The sequence below is a fragment of the Amblyraja radiata genome, chromosome 4 (genome assembly GCF_010909765.2).
Source record: "Amblyraja radiata isolate CabotCenter1 chromosome 4, sAmbRad1.1.pri, whole genome shotgun sequence".
NCBI lineage: Eukaryota > Metazoa > Chordata > Chondrichthyes > Rajiformes > Rajidae > Amblyraja > Amblyraja radiata.
Window position 1 is genome coordinate 81422242 of NC_045959.1, and position 19023 is coordinate 81441264.

General features: G+C 41.9%; 1 protein-coding gene across 3 annotated transcripts in view; it reads left to right on the forward strand.

Annotated features, from left to right (window-relative positions):
• The window catches only part of ppp4r1 (protein phosphatase 4 regulatory subunit 1), a 59152-nt gene extending 46519 nt beyond the window's left edge, over positions 1-12633 (forward strand). For all 3 annotated transcript variants that reach the window (XM_033019825.1, XM_033019826.1, XM_033019827.1), the window contains 4 exons: positions 938-1058; positions 2767-2901; positions 7348-7489; positions 9864-12633. In XM_033019825.1, the coding sequence (XP_032875716.1) occupies positions 938-1058; positions 2767-2901; positions 7348-7489; positions 9864-10027 (562 nt within the window). In that variant the 3' untranslated portion in view covers positions 10028-12633. The remainder of the gene's footprint in view (positions 1-937; positions 1059-2766; positions 2902-7347; positions 7490-9863) is intronic.
• The last annotated feature ends 6390 nt before the right edge of the window (positions 12634-19023 follow it).

The window sequence follows — 19023 nt, forward strand, 5'->3', positions numbered from 1 at the left end:
CACTTCCTTGAGGATGTGCTAAGGATCTGAGTGCAAGTTCGTGCTTGTGATATATCAGAAGTAAGGTTTATCCGTTCTTTTTCTTGATTTGATGTTAGAACAGTTGGAGCAGAGTTCCAATCCAGATATGGGCAAATGCCCCACCAGACTAAAAGCCTCCCTTTTACACCATCTGTAATCCATCCGACCCCCGAATCACCTTCTCCCCTAATTGCAAAGTATATTACTCTGGAAGTAATTACTTTTTAAAATCTGCAATGTTGCATTGAATCATATAAAATTAATGAAAAATCAAAATTCAAGCTACTGATTTTCTAAGATGTTTATTGTGGTTAAAAGATGCATCTCGGATGGGTGAACTGCTCCTTATGGTAGAAGGCAAGTTAACGTGTGCATAGCCTCCTGGTCAATGTGAGAATCTTTCCAGAGACACTGGCTTTTCCCAATGGAGAAATGTGATGCAAAACAATGTATTTTTATTTTCTTGCACTCTTTAAAAATATATATATATATATATATATATATATATATATATATATAACCCTTTGCTGTCTTTTATTTTTCTCCTCTTATATTGTCATCTTATTTCTTTGATAACGTTTTCTTATTCCTCTCTTCCCTCCTCCCTCACTCCACAAACTTAGTCATAGAGGCATGCAGCACAGAAACTGACCCTTCAGCCCAATTCCCCAAGCGGGACGAGATGCCCTATCTAAGCTAAACCCATGTGCATGCAGATCTCTAAACCTTTCCTATCCATGTACCTGTCGCCAAGTGTGTCTAAAGTGCTATATCTATCTCCTCTGGCAACTTGATCCATAGACACACTACCTGTGATTTGCAAACTTAATTTGCATGCAATACGGTGTTTTATGTTTGCATGCTATGTTTCTTCATTACAGGTGTAGTTTTTGACAATTTCTTAACTTAATTTCAGACAACTTATTTTGCTGCTGGAACTGTACAACCCCAAAGATGTGTATGACTATCTGCGCCCCTTATCTCTCAGCCTCTGCGCGGATAAGGTATCTTCAGTCCGATGGATTGCCTACAGACTGGTAAGTTGAACAACTGCTGATGGTGAAACACCTGCAATCTCTTTAACAATGCACAATGTAACTATATTTCCATCCTCAAAGACACTAGTTTGATTTAAGTCTGAGCAAAATGTTTCACGTTGAACAGGATTTGTTGAGGGATTAAATGAAGATTGGATCTGAACCAGCCAATCAACTTGGAGTACCTGTTATTTAGACTGTGACAAGACAACGTTATGGATGCTATCAATCTGAAATTAAAAATGTAGTCATGGAAATAATGTGCAGTATCTGCAGCGTTAGAGAATTAGTAAAAGGCAGAAGCTGCAGATGCAGAAAATCTGAAGTAAAACAGAAAAATGCAGAAAATCCTCAGCTGATCAGGCAGGATGTGCAGGAAGATAAATATTTTGGGTCAACGATATTTTGTCAGAATGGTGTGAGCTTTTTATCGGGACTCTAGATGAAAGACGACTCATTGATCTGAAAATGAAAAGGAACCTCAGATGCTGGTTTATACCTATAAAAAAGCAGTGCTGGAGTAATTCAGTGGGCCAGGCATCATCTCTGTTCTGCAGAGATGCTGGCTGATCTGAGTTACTCCAGCATTTTGTTTCTTAATATTAACTGTTTGTTCAACCACAGAGTGTATCTGGCTTAAGTTTCCAACATTGTGTGTTTTTATTTTGGTCATTGTAAGTGTTGTAGAATGCCTTGTAGCCATGGAACTACATTTTAGGAAATGGAGCATCTAATCATCTTTTAACAGTCATAATGTTAAGATATGTCACAGTGTTTGTACCCATTAATTTCAAAGGTTTATCACTATTGCAAGTAAAGGTTTCAGTCATTTACAGGCAGGTTATTATAGTTCAACACTTCCATAAATTATAGGAGCAGAATTAGGCCATTTGGCCCGTCAAGTCCACTCCACCATTCATGGTTGATCTATCTCTTCATCTCAGCCCCATTCTCCTGCCTTCTCCTCACAACCCCTGACATCCGTACTAATTGAGAATCTGCCAATCTCTGCCTTAAAAACATCCATTGACTTGACCTCCACAACCTTCTGTGGCAATGAATTCCACACATACTCCGCCCTCTGACAAAATTAACTTGTCGTCATCTCCTTTCTAAAGGTCCTTTCTAAAGACTAAAACAAAAAAAACAGAGTAGCAACATAGCGCTGCTCCTTTTAGAATGATGTCGAAACATCCAATGGTTAGCAGTGCAACTAGTCCAATATTGTTGTTGTCCCTCATTGCTACATTATATTTGATTCTTCAACCAGTGATTTAAACCCTTCAGGTAGCTTGCAAACTGATAGCATCTTGAGGAGCAAAAAAAGAAGGATGTGAGATATAATAGTAATAACTAATTTGCCTGCAATTTGATGGATTCTCATTCTAATGAAAGGGCCTAAAACATGATTTCTATTTTTGTCTTCACATGTGCTTCCTCGCAGGAGTATTTCCAGCTTTGTTTTATTTCATCCAGCTTGCATGCTGTTGCACAGTTATAAATGTTAGCATCCTGGCTGCCTTTTCTTAACAAGCATTAAACACCATGATGCTCGTTTAAGTGTCATTTTTCTCGTTGGTGCTGTTAATTCTTCGTCAGGTGTTCCTGTAAATTCACAACCTTAAACTTTAGACTTAAGAAATTATGTTTATTTCTGGCACGAAAACTGACTGATTGACTGGTTATTGATTAAACATCTCTTTTACAGGTGAGTGAGATGATCAGAAAATTTTATGCAGCTTCAACTCCTGCTTTAGCGGTGGACTTGATCAATGAACTTGTTGATAAGTTTTGCCACAGTGTGAAGTGGTCAGGTCGTCAAGCCTTTGTCTTTGTCTGCCAGGTAAGAAAGTCCAGTTTGTCATGAACGAGCTTGGTTCTGCTCTCAACTATAAGAGTAGTTTACATAGAGCATGCAATTAAGCCTACATTCTGGGCAGAATTACTGGCACTCCATTAACACTTTTTGGAGTATACATATGGCATCTTGCAGCTTGGAGGCCATTTGGCCCAGCATTGCATATCACCAATTTGGAATTATGGGTAAATAGGCAAGAAAACTGTCATTTCAAGGTACAATTATTTAAAAATTCTGCATATAAGGGGCGCTGTCCCCTTTTACCCTCGTCAGGGGCGTTGCCCCTTGGAATCCTACCAGGGGGCAATGGCCCCTGGATCCCCATCTCTCTTCCTCTTTTTTTCCAGTTTTCTCCTGTCTCATGCCTGCAGAAGGGTACACCCATATGATGAATGAATGAAATGTTGCTGTGCTTGTTTGATCTGGCTGAAATGTGAGTCGAGAGCAATTAGGCCGTGGGCCGAGCATCGAAAATGTATCTAGAATTTAACTTTCGTGACCCATGACTGCTACTTGAAATTTGGCACAGATTAGATAAAATATAATTGAGAAGGAATTCATAACTTGTCAGTGTCAAAAGTTGGATACTAATTAATTAAGCTAATTAGAAAATTAGATCGAAAAAGTAACAGCGCCATCTAGTGCTTAATGCTCATATTGCTCTATGGGGAGCCTAAAGCCCCTGTCCCACTTAGGAAACCTGAACGGAAACCTCGGGTGACCTTTAGGGAGAGATGGGGAGAGAAGGGGGGAAAAGGGGAGAGAAGGGGGGGGGGGGGGGAGAAGGAGTGGAGACAGTTTTAAGAAGTTTAATAAAGTTAGCGGGCATTTTACCTTCCGGCGGATCTTCTAGGTCCTGAAAACCAAAGATCCTACAGGATCTTTGCTGAAAACTCCAATGAGCCAATCAAAATGGCCGGTCAGCGAAGGAGATTGCCTTCGACTGCCTGTAAGTGAATAGCGACCCCACTCCACTGGCTTCAACCAAACGGCAACCTATTTTTAGCCGAGGCCGGTTTTGATTTTGTTGAAATAATCGCAGGAACATAGAAGAAGCCTCGACTACGCGGAAACCACTTTCGACCATTAGGGAGAGTGACCAAAATCTCAGGGAACCTCACGGAAACCTTGGGTGGGGCGCAAGGTCACCAGAGGTTTCCGTTCAGGTTTCCTAGGAGGGACAGGGGCTTTATTCTGTGCTGCGGTCTATTTAAACCATATATAATACCATATGTATATGTAGATGTAGATATATATATATATGTGTAGATATGTATATGTATATATATATATGTATATGTATATGTATATATGTATATGTATATATATATATATGTGTGTAGATATATATGTAGATATATACACGTACATGTACACGTACATTACATTAATAAACTGTTTACAGCGCCCCTTCAAAGGGCCTCAAAAACGCTAGGGAATAGAAATAGGTTTTAAGCCTCGATTTAAAGGAGTCGATGGAGGGGCAGTTCTGATGAAGAGAGGGATGCTATCCCACAGTCTAGGTGGTGCTGTAACTGCAAAAGCGCGGTCGACCCTGAGCTTAAACCTAGATTGTGGGATAGTCAGTAGCCCCAAGTCGGCTGACCTGAGGGACCTGGAGGTAGAATGGTGGGTTAGAAGATTTTTGATATAGGAGGGGGCAAGCCCATTAAGGGCTTTGTATACGAATAAGAGGAGCTTGAAGTTGATTCTGTACCGTACTGGGAGCCAGTGGAGAGAGACCAGAATCGGGGTGATGTGGTCCCTTTTACGGGTACCAGTCAGGAGTCTCGCTGCGGCATTTTGTACCAATTGCAGGCGGGACAAGGATGATTGGCTGATGCCAGTGTATAGGGAGTTGCAGTAGTCAAGGCGGGAGGAGATGAATGCGTGGTTGATTTTTTTTCCAAGGTCGTCGAATTGGAGGAATGTAGTTTGATTTTAGCTATGGTACGAAGCTGGAAGAAACTTGCTTTTACCACAGATTTGACTTGTGAGTCTGACTGGAGGTGCACGTTGAGTGAGACTGCTGCAGAGGTCCCAGGTTTCACCGGCTCCTGAACCCGCCTAATTAATGGGTCAGGGCAGATCCTGTGCACTCCCTAACCCTAAGCCTTAACCCGAAATCATCCAGCCCGCAGACATATTTTATTTCAATTAGTTTTCGCGACCTGGGAATTGCAGACAGAACTGCTAGCCGACCTGGGCGCTAATCAGTCTCGGGGCAGGCGAGCCGACCTGTACGCGAGGCTATCTGGGAACTGCAGGTCCTTTGGCCCACCGTGTCCGCGCCGACCAGCAATCACCCTGTAGAGTAGCCCCATTCAGCACACTAGGGACAATTTACAATTTACTGAAGCACTTAACCTACAAACCTGCACGTCTTTCGAGTGTGGGGTAGGCGAGCTGACCTGGGCGCTACAGCCTTTCCCGAGCGGTTCTACTGCAACATGTTTCACAAAACATGGGGGAGATTGTCCCCCACCTCTCAAAACATGGGGGGGGGGGGGAAAGGCTTCCGTCCGTGTGTCTGTCCTGTCCCGTCCCCCCAGGATTTCCACCCATGGTAAGTACATGGGCCCTGCGGTCGGAGCACTTCTTCACGGCAAATGATCGCAGGCAGATCTGCGATTAGATGTTAAAGAAGACTCTTCTTTGACTTCAACAAGCTGACATTAGTGACAAATTTTTATTTAATTTGTTCAGGAAAGACAAAGTTAAAGTCCTCAACTTCAGCCTCAAGATCTAATATCTCACATTATAAGAGGTTAAAATTTAATTAATTAATATCAATGCAGGTTGATTTTCATAAATTCTGATTTTAGCTCTTACCTTTCCGTTCCAGTTGCTTCACAATGTTTCACTGGTCCCACGACTTGGCTGTCCTGTTTGTGGTGCAGCACCTTGGCAGCGACTTTGCTTTCCAGACTTTCTTCCACTTCTATCCACTTATGGGCCTGTCCCACTTGGGCGACTTTTTAAGCGACTGCAGGAGACTATGCAGTCTCCGCATGTTCGCGGGCGGTTACTGGGGAGTCGCCTTCATAGTCGTGAGGAGTTCCCGCATTCTGGGAACTAGTCCTCATTATGGGCGCCGCAAATTTTTCAACATGTCGAAAAATTAGGGGCGACTAGAATGAAGCCGCCATGGAGAGTAGCGAGAATTTACGTACCGTAGATGAGTCGCGAGGTCCTGGCAGGTTGCCAGGGGGGTTGAAGGTTCACCGGTGCTGACCGGTGAATTTCATTGGCTCATTGGAGAGGAAAAAAACGTAAGCAGCAGTTTTCAGAACCGAGGATAACCGACTAGAAATGTTAATGTGATTCACAGCCGTGTATCTCTGGATTCTTAAAAGGTGTCTCCATTCCTTCTCCCCCGCCCCCCCCCCCCCCCCCTCCTTCCCCCTCTACGCCCTTCTTTTAAAGGATTTACCGGACACTGTGCTTGGCCGTCTTAATTACAGCACCAACCTTCCTGTTCATCACGGTGTGTCACCTTGGCTTTGCACCATGTGAATTCTTTATACAGCGCTCCCCTCGCTTGCCCTGTCCCCCGCCTGCATAACGGGCTGGTGACGGAAGCGATGTCTGTGTGTGTGTGTGTGCGTCCCCCCCCCCCCCCGTTTTCCCGCCCCCCCCCCCGTCTTTCCCCCCCCCACTCGCCTCAGGTCACTGGCACCAACTTGATGATGGCCTAAGTGGGACAGGCCCATTAGGTCCACATTCTTCAGACTTCTTAATGCTTTTCTCACTCAATTCAATTACGTTGCTGTGAGTTTCGACGACATGTATTGCACAGAAGACCAAATGATCTTCATTGGAATCTCCTGTAACACTAGCATCAGTAGAAATACTCTCCGCCATGATGTGGGCTCCCTGCCGAGCTAACCTGTAACAAAGCTTGTGCTGGGTCAATTGGCGTCTGACTCAATGTCAAACGTGCTTTGATTGGACAATTACTACTCGGAAAATTGGAGGTTTTTCTCATATATTAAAAATATGTGCCGGTTTTGTTCTTGACGTGTTTCAGGTATGATTTCTATAATATTATTACACAATATGTTATAAATACGGGTAGATACGTGATTTGGGTCACGAAATGAAACGAAAAAGCACCTCTGCCAACGGTCTACAATGTGGTTGAGTATTAATGCCCCTGAACAGAGAAGGCATTTTGGGAATGAACGGTAAATGGCATCATTGCCAATGACATCACCATCTTATTAACAAATGCTACATTTCTGTAATTAATGTCGTGCCCCAGTGTGTTGGAGCTCATCAACTGATATAATGTGGTGTAATGGGTAAAGATGACAATGCCATTTCTTTTGGAACTGAAGAGCTTTCACTGTTCCAGTCAGTCTTGCTTCATACACACTAACATTAGACGTTCAGGGTTGATTTTTCTCAGTGTAATATTTTCAATTGCAGGCGGTGATTGAAGATGATTATATCCCAATCGAACAATTTGCTGAGCATTTGATGCCACATTTGCTACAGCTGGCATCTGATCCTGTGGCAAACGTCAGAGTACTGTTAGCAAAAACTTTGAGGCAAACCCTAATGGAAAAAGGTAGGGTCCACTTCTCCATCTGCAGTATCGTTCTCGCTGTAACTATTCTTTTTTTTTAAATATATGTGTTTGCAATTAAAATTTAAAAACATTGCTATCTTCCTAATTAATGGCAAAAACGGTCCACATTTGAAACTGGAATTGTGGGAAGGAACTGTAGATACTGGTTTACACCGAAGATAGACATAAAATGCTGGAGTAACTCAGCGGGTCAGGAAGCATCTCTGGCGGAAAAGGAATAGGTGACGTTTCGGGTCGAGACACTTCTTCAGACTGAAGCAGGGAAGAGGTCTAAAGGAGGATCTCGACCTGAAATGTCAATTATTCCTTTTCTCCAGGGATGCTGCCTAACCCGGAGTTGCTCCAGCTTTTTGTGTCTATCTTCTATTTCAAACCAGAAAATATTCAAGGCTGATCAGATTAGATATGTTTTTGTATTTCATTATTTGTCATCAAAGTTGTTGTCTCCTAAGCTAATCGCCATTAAACATCATCTGTCTTCCACAAACGTTAAACCTCTTTCCTTTTGCACCCACAAATAATATCAACCTCAACCGGTTTGGAGCCACAAGGTTAATGGAGAGAAAGAAGAACTCCTTAATGGGATGTTGTATTGATGTACAGTTGATCAGTGAGGGACAGGTAACATAGATGTCCATGTGAACATTTTGGTGTTCTCAAATTTCACTTGCTTAAAAAAATATTTCTTCTGAAGGACTGTACACTGTGTGGCATGTCCTCCATAATGTTTGGGACAAAAACCCATCATTTATTTATTTGCCTCTGTACTCCACAATTTGAGATTTGTAACAGAAAAAAATCACATGTGGTTAAAGTGCACATTGTCAGATTTTAATAAAGGCCATTTTTATACATTTTGGTTTCGCCATGTAGAAATTACAGCAGTGGTTATACATAGTCCCCCCCCCCATTTCGGGGCACCACAATGTTTGGGACACAGCAATGTAATGTAAATGAAAGTAGTCATGTTTAGTATTTTGTTGCATATCCTTTGCATTCATGGACATCACCAGTTGCTGGGTATCTTCTGGATGCTCTGCCAGGCCTGTATTAACCATATAACAATTACAGCACGGAAACAGGCCATCTCGACCCCTCTAGTCCGTGCCGAACACATAGTCTCCCCTAGTCCCATATACCTGCGCTCAGACCATAACCCTCCATTCCTTTCCCATCCATATAACTATCCAATTTATTTTTAAATGATAAAAACGAACCTGCCTCCACTGCCTGCATAGTATTGCAGCTATCTTTGGCTTATGCTTGTTTTGGCGGCTAGTCTCCTTCAGTTTGCTCTTGCTATCACTCTGATATAAGTTAATCTTCGTCTCATCTGTCCACAATATCTTTTTCCAGAACTGTGGTGGCTCTTTTAAGTACTTCTTGGCAAACTAACCAGGCCACCCTGTTTTTGCGGCTAACCAATGGTTTGCATCTTGCAGCTCTGTATTTCTATTCATTACGTCTTCTGCGGACAATGGTCATTGACAAATCCACACCTGACTCCTGAAGAGTGTTTCTGATCTGTCGGTCAGGTGTTTGGGGATTTTTCTTTATTAGCTGTGGAGGTCTTCCTTGGTCTGCCAGTCCCTTTGCGATTACTAAGCTCTCCAGTACTCCCTTTCTTCTTAATGATGTTCTAAACAGTTGATTTTGGTAAGCCTAAGGTTTAGCTGATGTATCTAACAGTTTTATTCTTGTTTCTCAGTCTCATAATGGCTTTTTGACTTTCATTGTCATAACTTTGGTCCTCTTGTTGATAAACAGCAATAAAAGTTTCCAAAGATGATGGAAAGATTGGAGGAAAGACTAGGTGCTGAGAGTTCTCTTATACCTGCATTAAGGAGGCATTTAAACACACCTGAGCAATTACAAACACCAGTGAAGCCATGTGTCCCAAACATTATGGTGCCCTGAAATGGGGGGACAGTGTATAAACACAACTGTAATTTCTACATGGTGAAACCAAAATGTATAAAAATACCCTTTAATAAAATCTGACAATGTGCACTTTAACCACATGTGATTTTTTGTTTCTAGTATAAATCTCAAATTGTGTAGTACAGAGACAAATAAACGATGGGTCTTTGTCCTAAACATTATGGAGGGCACTGATTTTTGTTCATGACTCCTACAGTCTTTGGAAATGACACTAGGGCAGGTGCAACACTAGGAAAGATTTGGAGGCTTGTGGGCAAGGCGCAGGCAAGTGGGACTAGCTCAGTTAAACAACTTGGTTGGCATGGACAAGTTGGGCAGAGTGGTCTACTTCCATACTGCTTACTCTGAGGATGAAGAAGCTAGCTCTTGTTTTACCAAACCACTGGTTTTATCTATTATTACTCTTTTACAGAATATTTTCTGAATTCTGGCAGTTCTCAGCAGGAAGCCGTAGAGCAAACTGCAATGGCATTGCAGGCAGATCAAGACCGGGATGTCCGATACTTTGCCAGTGTACACCCCAACAACACGAAGCTTGGTGACGATGCTATGAGCACAGCTTCCTCCACGTATTAAAATCGGCGCATGTTCTCCATGCTATCAGACTACAGACTGGGAGTCCCTGACAAGTGCTTTAAACAAATGCATCTGTTGGAACCTGCTGATGGAGTGCTCCAGAATACAGCAAGATATCTGTTCAATAGATCGAACCATGGGATTTTACAAACACAGTGACCTGTCCCAGCCCTTGAATAACACTGAGATTCAGTTAGACCCTTGCTAGTCGTGGGTGCGTGACTTCCATTTTATGCATTTTGACGACTGAAAAGTTCTCAGAGGATCATACCACCGAAGCCTTAAACTCCTGCATCAAACTAGAAATCTGGAACACCTGGAGACTCCTTCAATGAGGGATTATCCATGTTGAGTCTTAGCATTCTTTCCAGAAAATGTTATAAGAATGTTACTGACAATTTTACTCTATAAGCAACAATTAACTGCATTTACAAAGAATATGAACCAGTAAAGTTAATGCGTATTTATCTTAATGCTGATTCAGAACAGTTTTTCTTTATCTGTACTGGTTAGAGGTTTTACTTTTGTACCGGATCAATTATACCTCATTTAATTTGAACACGGACATTAGGATTGTTTTGGGTTCTTACTGTTGCCCATTCATATTACAGCAAATTTCAATCTAGTGGGTATGAAAATATGGCTGCCACTGTTTTGCATTGACTCTCTTTAACCAACTTGTTTATAACTTCCAGTGGGTTTTGTTCTACCTACTTTGACTGTTGCACAGGACTTAACAGAAGTAACATGGAAAGAAATAAGAGGAGGAAATGTATGCATACCTGCAAAATGCTTTTTAGATTCCTGGTCCTAGCACAGAGGTACTAAGTTGCCATGTGAGGGGTTGGTGTGCACCCTGCCAAATTGACCTCAATTTCATACCTCTGGCTGAGATGCACTTGATTTAACTTTAGATGCTGAAGAACTTTTTTCCTTTGTTTAGTTTGGTGTGAACTTCAGGAATTGGATTTATTGAAATTTACATACAAATCAGACTTCAAATGATACCTGGCATCTTTTTACTTCTCTTCGCTCAAGATATGGACAGGATGATTCCCCAGCTTGGTGGAGAGGAGGGAAAGAGACCAGCAAGTCTGAGTAACTGCCACTGGACAGCTTTTGTCCACGTGAGGCAGTTTTGATTTCATAACTTTCCACTATATGTAGATTCTGTTCTTAGTTCTGACAGCCATCTTGTTTCAAGCTGATGGTGATTGTGCCTTAGTGGCAGCCTCCTGAGGTCTGTCTCAATTGACTCGGTTCTTTGGCCTCTGGTCACTGCCAGCCTACAGTGAATATCCTGCGTGGCTTCCAGTAACAAGCATATATTGAACTTGTCTTCCATTCTTGCACGTCTTTCTAAACTTTCAGGCTTAGTTCTAATTTTAACATCCATCGAAAGGTCACATTGGCTGCAAACTGTAGATGGAATGGCAGATTCTCATCAATCCCAGGAACTCGGACCATTCATTAAACAAGTTTGGGGTGAGATTGGCTAATTATGAAGTGGATATTGTCATCTTGAATAGCTCTTTGTACAGTGGCCAGCTCGTGAGCTCTCATGTGGTGGCTTCCCTATTGTCTATCTGAAGAATTAGTGTTTATTCCTCCCCCACACCCACCTCAAGCCTTGCTGTTGTGGCCTGAAAGTGTAAATGTGGTAAGTAATTTGGTATTGCTGTGTTCCAGATCATCCCGCAGCTGTCAGTCATCAATGTCCCACCTCCAATTCCGGCACGGGTGTTGTATATCTGTTAGTGGGGGTTGAATGTCTAAAGACAACATTGTGGATTACCAACGGGTCTCCCTTATTGTTTGAATGAAATTCAACCTCCCACACATAAATTGCTCACTATGTCTGTTAGTCTGCCTAATCTCAGGTGGACGCACCTTGAGTTGAAAACTAGTGGCTCGATGGGTCTTACCTCACTTCAGTTTGAGGCCTCGTGTAGCTACCTTGGGTAAAAGGATCTCATTCCAGGCAAATTGGCTTTCATGTACAGCAGGATCGAGAATGTTCATCTGATGCTCTGCACAATTAACAATGTTATTAAGCAGAATTGATGTCTTGCATCCACCCCTTCCCTATGACCATCACTACTTGCATCACCAAGGAGAAATCAAGAGTTGATCCGTTCCAAGCATGGATCTTGGACTTATTTGGGGGAAATGAGGTGTTGCCGTTGGCAAGTAATCTTAATATCACATGCTGCAAAGTGTGAGAAGTAGTCAGATTTCTGCAAGTTTGAATGTGTGCAGTTGGAACTCGCACAGGCTTGGGCTCAGCATTAACACTACAAAGTAGTTAATCATTTTAAAGTACAGCACATTTCTGTGTGTGTCATGCAGAATTGTCTTTTTCATGCTGGTCATGTCCTGCGGAGTATGTTTGAATTGGATGAGCACACAAGCTTTAAGTCTGAAAATTCAGGTATTTTAACTTTTTATCATGATCGGCTGAATGCTGCACCTTTTTGTATGTACATATCTTGTGAGCACTCTGAGTGCCTGTTGTTGATCATGTCATAAAAAGCAGTTGTGATACAAGTTGTTCTGTACTTGTCCAAATAAAAATATGCAACCACATTTCTTCTTGTTTAAAGGTTACTGCTATGTTATTGGATTTTTATTTCCTGTAATTCTGTTTCCAGAAAGCAACTGAGATTTCAGTCCCATATCTCCTAACCTCACTAATAAAATTGGATGCTGATTGGTCAGTTATTGCAGTTCAGACTGGAATACTTGAACGTGAAGTTAATGCTCAACTTGTAATTTGAACTATTCTCCAGTTTCTGTGAAATTTGCAGAGAACAGGCCCTTCAGCCCACAATATCTGTGCTAAACATGATGCCTATTAATCTCTTCCTGCACATAAATCTATATCCCTCCATTCTAAAACCCTCTTAAATGTCACTATTATATCTGCTTCCACCACCACCCTTTGCAGCACATTCGGGCACCCACCAGTGTGTATATATATTTTAAAAATATTCTTGCCCCTCGCATCTTTCAAATGTTGCCCCTCTCCTAGAAGCTGTGCCCTCTCGCCTTTGACATTTTCTCCTGGGGGAGAAAGGTTCTGATTGTCTACACTATCTGTGCCTCTCATGATTTCATATACGTCTCTCAAATCTCCCCTCCGTCTCCGATACTCCAGAATCAAAATTTGTCCAACCTCACCTTATAGCTAATACCCTCCAATCCAGGCAGGATTTTAGTGCATTCTAGGCAGAAACTTGCACTGAAGTCACCAACAAATTACATTTATAAACTACCTTTTGATGTAGTATGGTAGCCCAAGAGATATAATCGGGCCAAAATGACTTCCAAGGAGAGAGATGTGGAAGGTATCTTGGATTGTATATATACCCATCCGTTAAGGCATTTGGACTGGTCAGCAAGATTATCAAAAGGTACATGAGAAACAGTTTTTTTAATCTGTTAAATCTTAAGTTTTGGAAAATGTGTAATTCGTGTAACAGTATTTGTCGAGCCACTTATAGTACCAGGGATGTAGATCAGGGCTTTAGGTTTGATCTGTTTTCAGGTTCATTAACTTATCCAATAGTTGTCAAATTGATTTAAAAAAAATGTTTTTCCTCATTTGTACATCCTGCGTATCGCGTGCACAGCCTAAAGTTGTAAGTCAACTTGTTCTATTTGATTTGTTGTTTGTGCACGTCGGGTTGATTGCATTAGTCGAAACAGGTAGACCCACGTGAAATTTGCAATCTCCCACGCCTCATTTGTACTGGGTTATTAGCTCTCCAGTATTTCAGTTTTGTCATCTTCTGGAATGTTTGGTTTATGAATTGCTTTGCACATTCTCTCCAAACCCAGTTGGAATTTCTTCTTCTCATCTGAGTAATTCCCTCCACCTAACTCAGTGCTACGCCAAACCATTATCTATGTAATTCTTCAAACCCAAGAAGTAAAGATATCTAGAGAATACTGTTATGTGCTACTAAACAATCCCATGGGATTCACATACCAGTTCTGGGATGATGGAAAAGGTTAGTGTAGAACCTGCAGATCTTGCCAAAAGTGTGGCAAGCGTTACGTGATGGAGAAACAAGGAACTTCAAATGCTGGTTTACACGAAAGGACACAGTCCTGGAGTAACTTAGCAGGTCAGGCAGCATCTCTGGAGAACATGGATGGGTGACATTTCTGGTCAGGACACTTTAGATGGATTGTGTGGATGACTTTTTTAGTTGGTGCATGCCGTTGGCTGCTTGCACTGGGCTTCTGCATGTTCCCAGTGTGTGGACCTGAAAGTGCCTTTTCCACAGGGAACTGCCCACTTCATAATTGGAGCTAAGAACAGCATTTTGAGAATCTCCTCCATTTTATTACCTACACGGTCTGTCTAGGATTGATGATGGTGCATTTAAGACCTAGATGTTGGCCTAGGAAAGAACATTGTTTTGTGGAGATGGTACCAGTGGTAAGTCACTGGTACCATCACTGTTTATTGGAGGTAAGTCAATGGGTGGAATAGAGGCGGTACAGGTAATGCTGCTACTTGCAGCTCCAGCGACCTGGGTTCAAGACTCACTTTCTGTGCAGAGTTTGCAAGTTCTCCTTGTGATTGTATGGGTTGTCCAAGGTGCATCAGTTTCTTCCCACATCCCCAAAATGTGGATTGCTAAATTGGCTTGTGTAGTTTGCCGATGTAGATAGATTTTAGGATGATAGGGATATAAATCGGGGTATGGGATCGCCCTGTGGACAGCATTAGCTTGATGGGTTAAATGGCCTAAGAAGTAGTCATAAGGGCAGCTGAAATACAGTGCCCTCCATAATGTTTGGGACAAAGACCCATCATAATGTTTAGGACAAAGACCCATCTAAGAACTGTTCCAGAGCCGCTGCCTGAAAAAAGCACTGAGCATAGCAAAGGACAGACTGCACCCACTCCACACACATCTAGATCTCCTGCCATCAGGGAAGAGATACCGTAGCATCAAAGCCCGGACAACCAGAATGCTAAACAGCTTCCTGCCACAGGCTGTGAGGCTTCTAAACAGTCACTCCACCTGATTCTGCTGCTTTTGCACTGACAATTTAATAACTGGCACGGAGTAATAATTCTGGCACTGGCTCAGGCCACTTAAATCAGCTGCCCTGGACATTTTATGACTGTTTTTACTTGTATTTTAATGTTGCTGTTTTTACCTGCGCTTTTAAAAAAAACTTCGTACTGTTTTATCAGGAACTGGATTGTTTTTTTAATCGTTTTTATTTTATGCGTGAAATGTTTACGTTTTTATGTGCGATGCTCCGGTATTCCCTGGGAAACGTCTTCTCATTTTGCACTGTACAACTGTTGCTTTGCAAGATGACAATAAAGGATGATAATGATCATTTTATTTGCCTCTGCATTCCACATTTTGTAATGGAAAAAATCACGTGGTTAAAGTGCACATTGTCAGATTTTAATAAAGGCCATGTTTATACATTTAGGTTTTGCCATGTAGAAATTACAGCAGTGTTAATGCATAGTGTCCCCGTCCCCCACCCCATTTCAGGGCACCACAATGTTTGGGACACAGCAATGTCATGTAAATGAAAGTAGTCATGTTTAGTATTTTGTTGCATATCCTTTGCATGCAATGACTGCTTGAAGTCTGCGATTCATGGACATCACCAGTTGCTGGGTGTCTTCTCTGGTGATGCTCTGCCAGGCCTGTATTGCAGCCATCTTTAGCTTATGCTTGTTTTGGGGGCTAGTCCCCTTCAGTTTTCTCTTCAGCATATAAAAGGCATGCTCAATTGGGTGATTGACTTGGCCACTCAAGAATTAACCATATTTTAGCAGTATGTTTGGGATCATTGTCTTGCTGTAGAATGAACCGGCGGCCAATGAGTTTTGAGTCATTTGTTTGAACTTGAGCAGATAGGATGTGTCTTATACACTTCAGAATTTATTATCAGCAGTTGTATCGTCAATGAAGATAAGTGAGCCAGTACCTTCAGCAGCCATACATGCCCAGGCCATAACACCCCTACCGCTTGTTTCACAGATGAGGTGGTATGCTTTGGATCTTGGGCAGTACTTTGCTCTTGCCATCACTCTGATATAAGTTCATCTTAGTTAAAGGTCTCATCTGTCCACAATACCTTTTTTCCAGAACTGTGGTTGCTCTTTTAAGTTCTTATTGGCAACCTGGCCATCCTATTTTTGCAGCTAACCAGTGATTTGCATCTTGCAGTGTAGCCTCTGTATTTCTGTTCATGACGTCTTCTGACAAATCCACACCTTACTCCTGAAGAGTGTTTCTGATCTGTCGGACAGGTGTTTGAGGAATTTTCTTTATTATAGAGAAAATTCTTGTCATCAGCTGTGGGGGGTTTTTCTTGGCCTGCCAGTCCCTATGCAATTAGTAAGCTCACCAGTGCTCTTTCTTCTTAGTGATGTTCCACACAGGTGATTTTGGTAAGCCTAAGGTCTGGCTGATGTCTCTAACAGTTTTATTCTTAGTTCTGTCTCATAATGGCTTATTTGACTTTCAATGGCACAACTTGGGTCCTAATGTTGATAAACAGCAATAAAAGTTTCTAAAGGTGATGGAAAGACTGGATGAAAGACAAGGCGCTGAGAGTTCTCTTATACCTGCATGAAGGAGGCAATTAAACACACCTGAGCAATTACAAACACCTGTGAAGCCATGTGTCCCAAACATTATGGTGCCCTGAAATTGGGAATTTGTATAAACACTGTTGTAATTTCTACATGGTTAAACCAAAATGTATAAAAATGGCCTTTATTAAAATCCAACAATGTGCACTTTAACCACATGTGGTTTTTTTTCCTATTACAAATCTCAAATTGAGGAGTACAGAGGCAAATAAATACATGATGGGTCTTTGTCCCAAACATTGTAGAGGGCACTGTATCTTGGAAGAATCTCTGCTGTCTTGTCGACTACGAGCTTTGGTCCACGTTTGATGTTTTGCATCATCAAAGAACAGCATTTTATTGCTGTTTTCCTTTGCCTTTTAAGCAATTTGCAACCTATTTTACCTCCTGATTACACGTACTCAAATACCTAAATGCAAGCTGCCTTCTGAAAATGCATTCATCTCAAAACATCCATACTTGATTAACATGGACTTAATGTCAGCTGTGACTTCATTTTGTAGCACTGAATTAGTGTAGTTAAGTCTCATTTAAGATGTTTGAACAAACTTTGTTTGTTAACACTCCCAGTGCAGACTAATTGAGCACTACATTCTGAGGTGGTATTATTGGTACATGTTAGAGCAAGGCTGTTGGCTTTTGGTTTATGCCCTCAACAAACATTATCTCCAAAGAGTACCAGAAAGAGAGACAGACCTCTTGTCATTATCACTTTGCATTTTGTAGCTGTAAGGATTTTCCACTTTACGTAACACTTCAGACATACTTAATTGAGCTGGAGAGCTTCGGGCTGCCCGGAAATGAATGTGAGAGTTGGTTACGATACAAGGTGGCAGTATTTCATAAGTCACTTGGAACAGCAGGAAGTCATTCTATTTCTGTGCTTATGATTTAAGTTTTTAATCATCAGCTTTTATTATACTGCAGTATCAATATGTCTAATTGTGTAATGCCAGAGAGCATCCTTTCCAACCAAGATAGAAAAAGACTCCAGCGTTTACCTAAAGGGCCTGTCCCACTTACTGTCTTCGACCTTCAAGCTCGAGGGCACTCGCCTGAAAAACCTCCAGCTGGATCGACCGTCACACATCGCAAAGGTGGGGGCCGGAGAAAGCGGGGAAGCGCTGTCTGAAATTCGCACCCGCAATGAACAGGGAGGTAAAAGACAGCTGGCACAGTTAGTCAGTCCTTTAGAGAGCGGGCGGGTGGGGGGGAGAAGAGAGAGAAGGAGTGGAGACACTTTTAAGAAGCCAGACAACTTTTAATAAAGTTTAGCGGGCATTTTCCTTGGTTCTGAAAACTCCAATGAGCCAATTAAAATGCCCGGTCAGCAAAGGAGATTGCCTACGGCTACCTCGACTGCCTAGCGACCCCAATCCACTGCACTACGAGTTCAAAAGGACCATGCCGACCAATTTTTACTCGCGGAAACACGCTGATAATTTTTCCTCGACCAAAGTGAGGCCACCGCGAGTATGTGGGAACTTCCCTCGAGCATGAAGGAAAGTTACAGTGAACTCCTAGGACCACGTGTCAACCATGCTGTGAGTTTGAGTCGAGGTCAAACTCTTCTAAACTCGCAAATTAGGTCGCTGCAGTGGGACAGGCCCTTAATTAAAAGGTTTCCTTCCCTATTGTGATGACAATAATACTTTTTCCTAACATAAAAGCCCAAGAAATAATAGATTATTTCCTATTCTTCAAACAAAAACCAGCTGTGCCACATTCCTGAATGAACCTTCAGATTTCTTTATCTTTATCTTAGATCTCACTATTGTGAAATTTCTACTCATTGGTGCTGTGGAAATCTGTCAATCAGTCCTATTGCCCAGAAAATTCTAGACACATTACACTTGGCTGCTTTTTTCCCCCTTGCATATTTGATTTTGCCCACACATCTTGTGGCTCTTGGTATTAGGTAGCCTAGCAAGGAACATTCTCAGGTACAACACAAGCCCCATATCAATTCTGCACACTCCAGTGATCTTTCATTTTTCTAACATTATATCTCCAACAGTATTGGTTTCTGGATACTATGTTGTATGCTTTCAGCAACAGTTGGGGTAGTTTGGTTTGACTTTTCACAATAGTAATATCAAGTATCCATTAATGTTAATCATTTACCAATGGCATTAAGATTGGAACATCTAGGACCTTGAATGCATTACTAAATGGATGCACTAGACATGGTATTAAAGATAAATATTTGTGTGTAAGTGCAATAAAGGACATGACAAATATTTAAGAAAGAACTGCAGATGCTGGAAAATCAAAGGTAGACAAAAATGTTGGAGAAACTCAGCGGGTGAGGCAGCATCTATGGAGCGAAGGAAACAGGCAACGTTTCGACCCG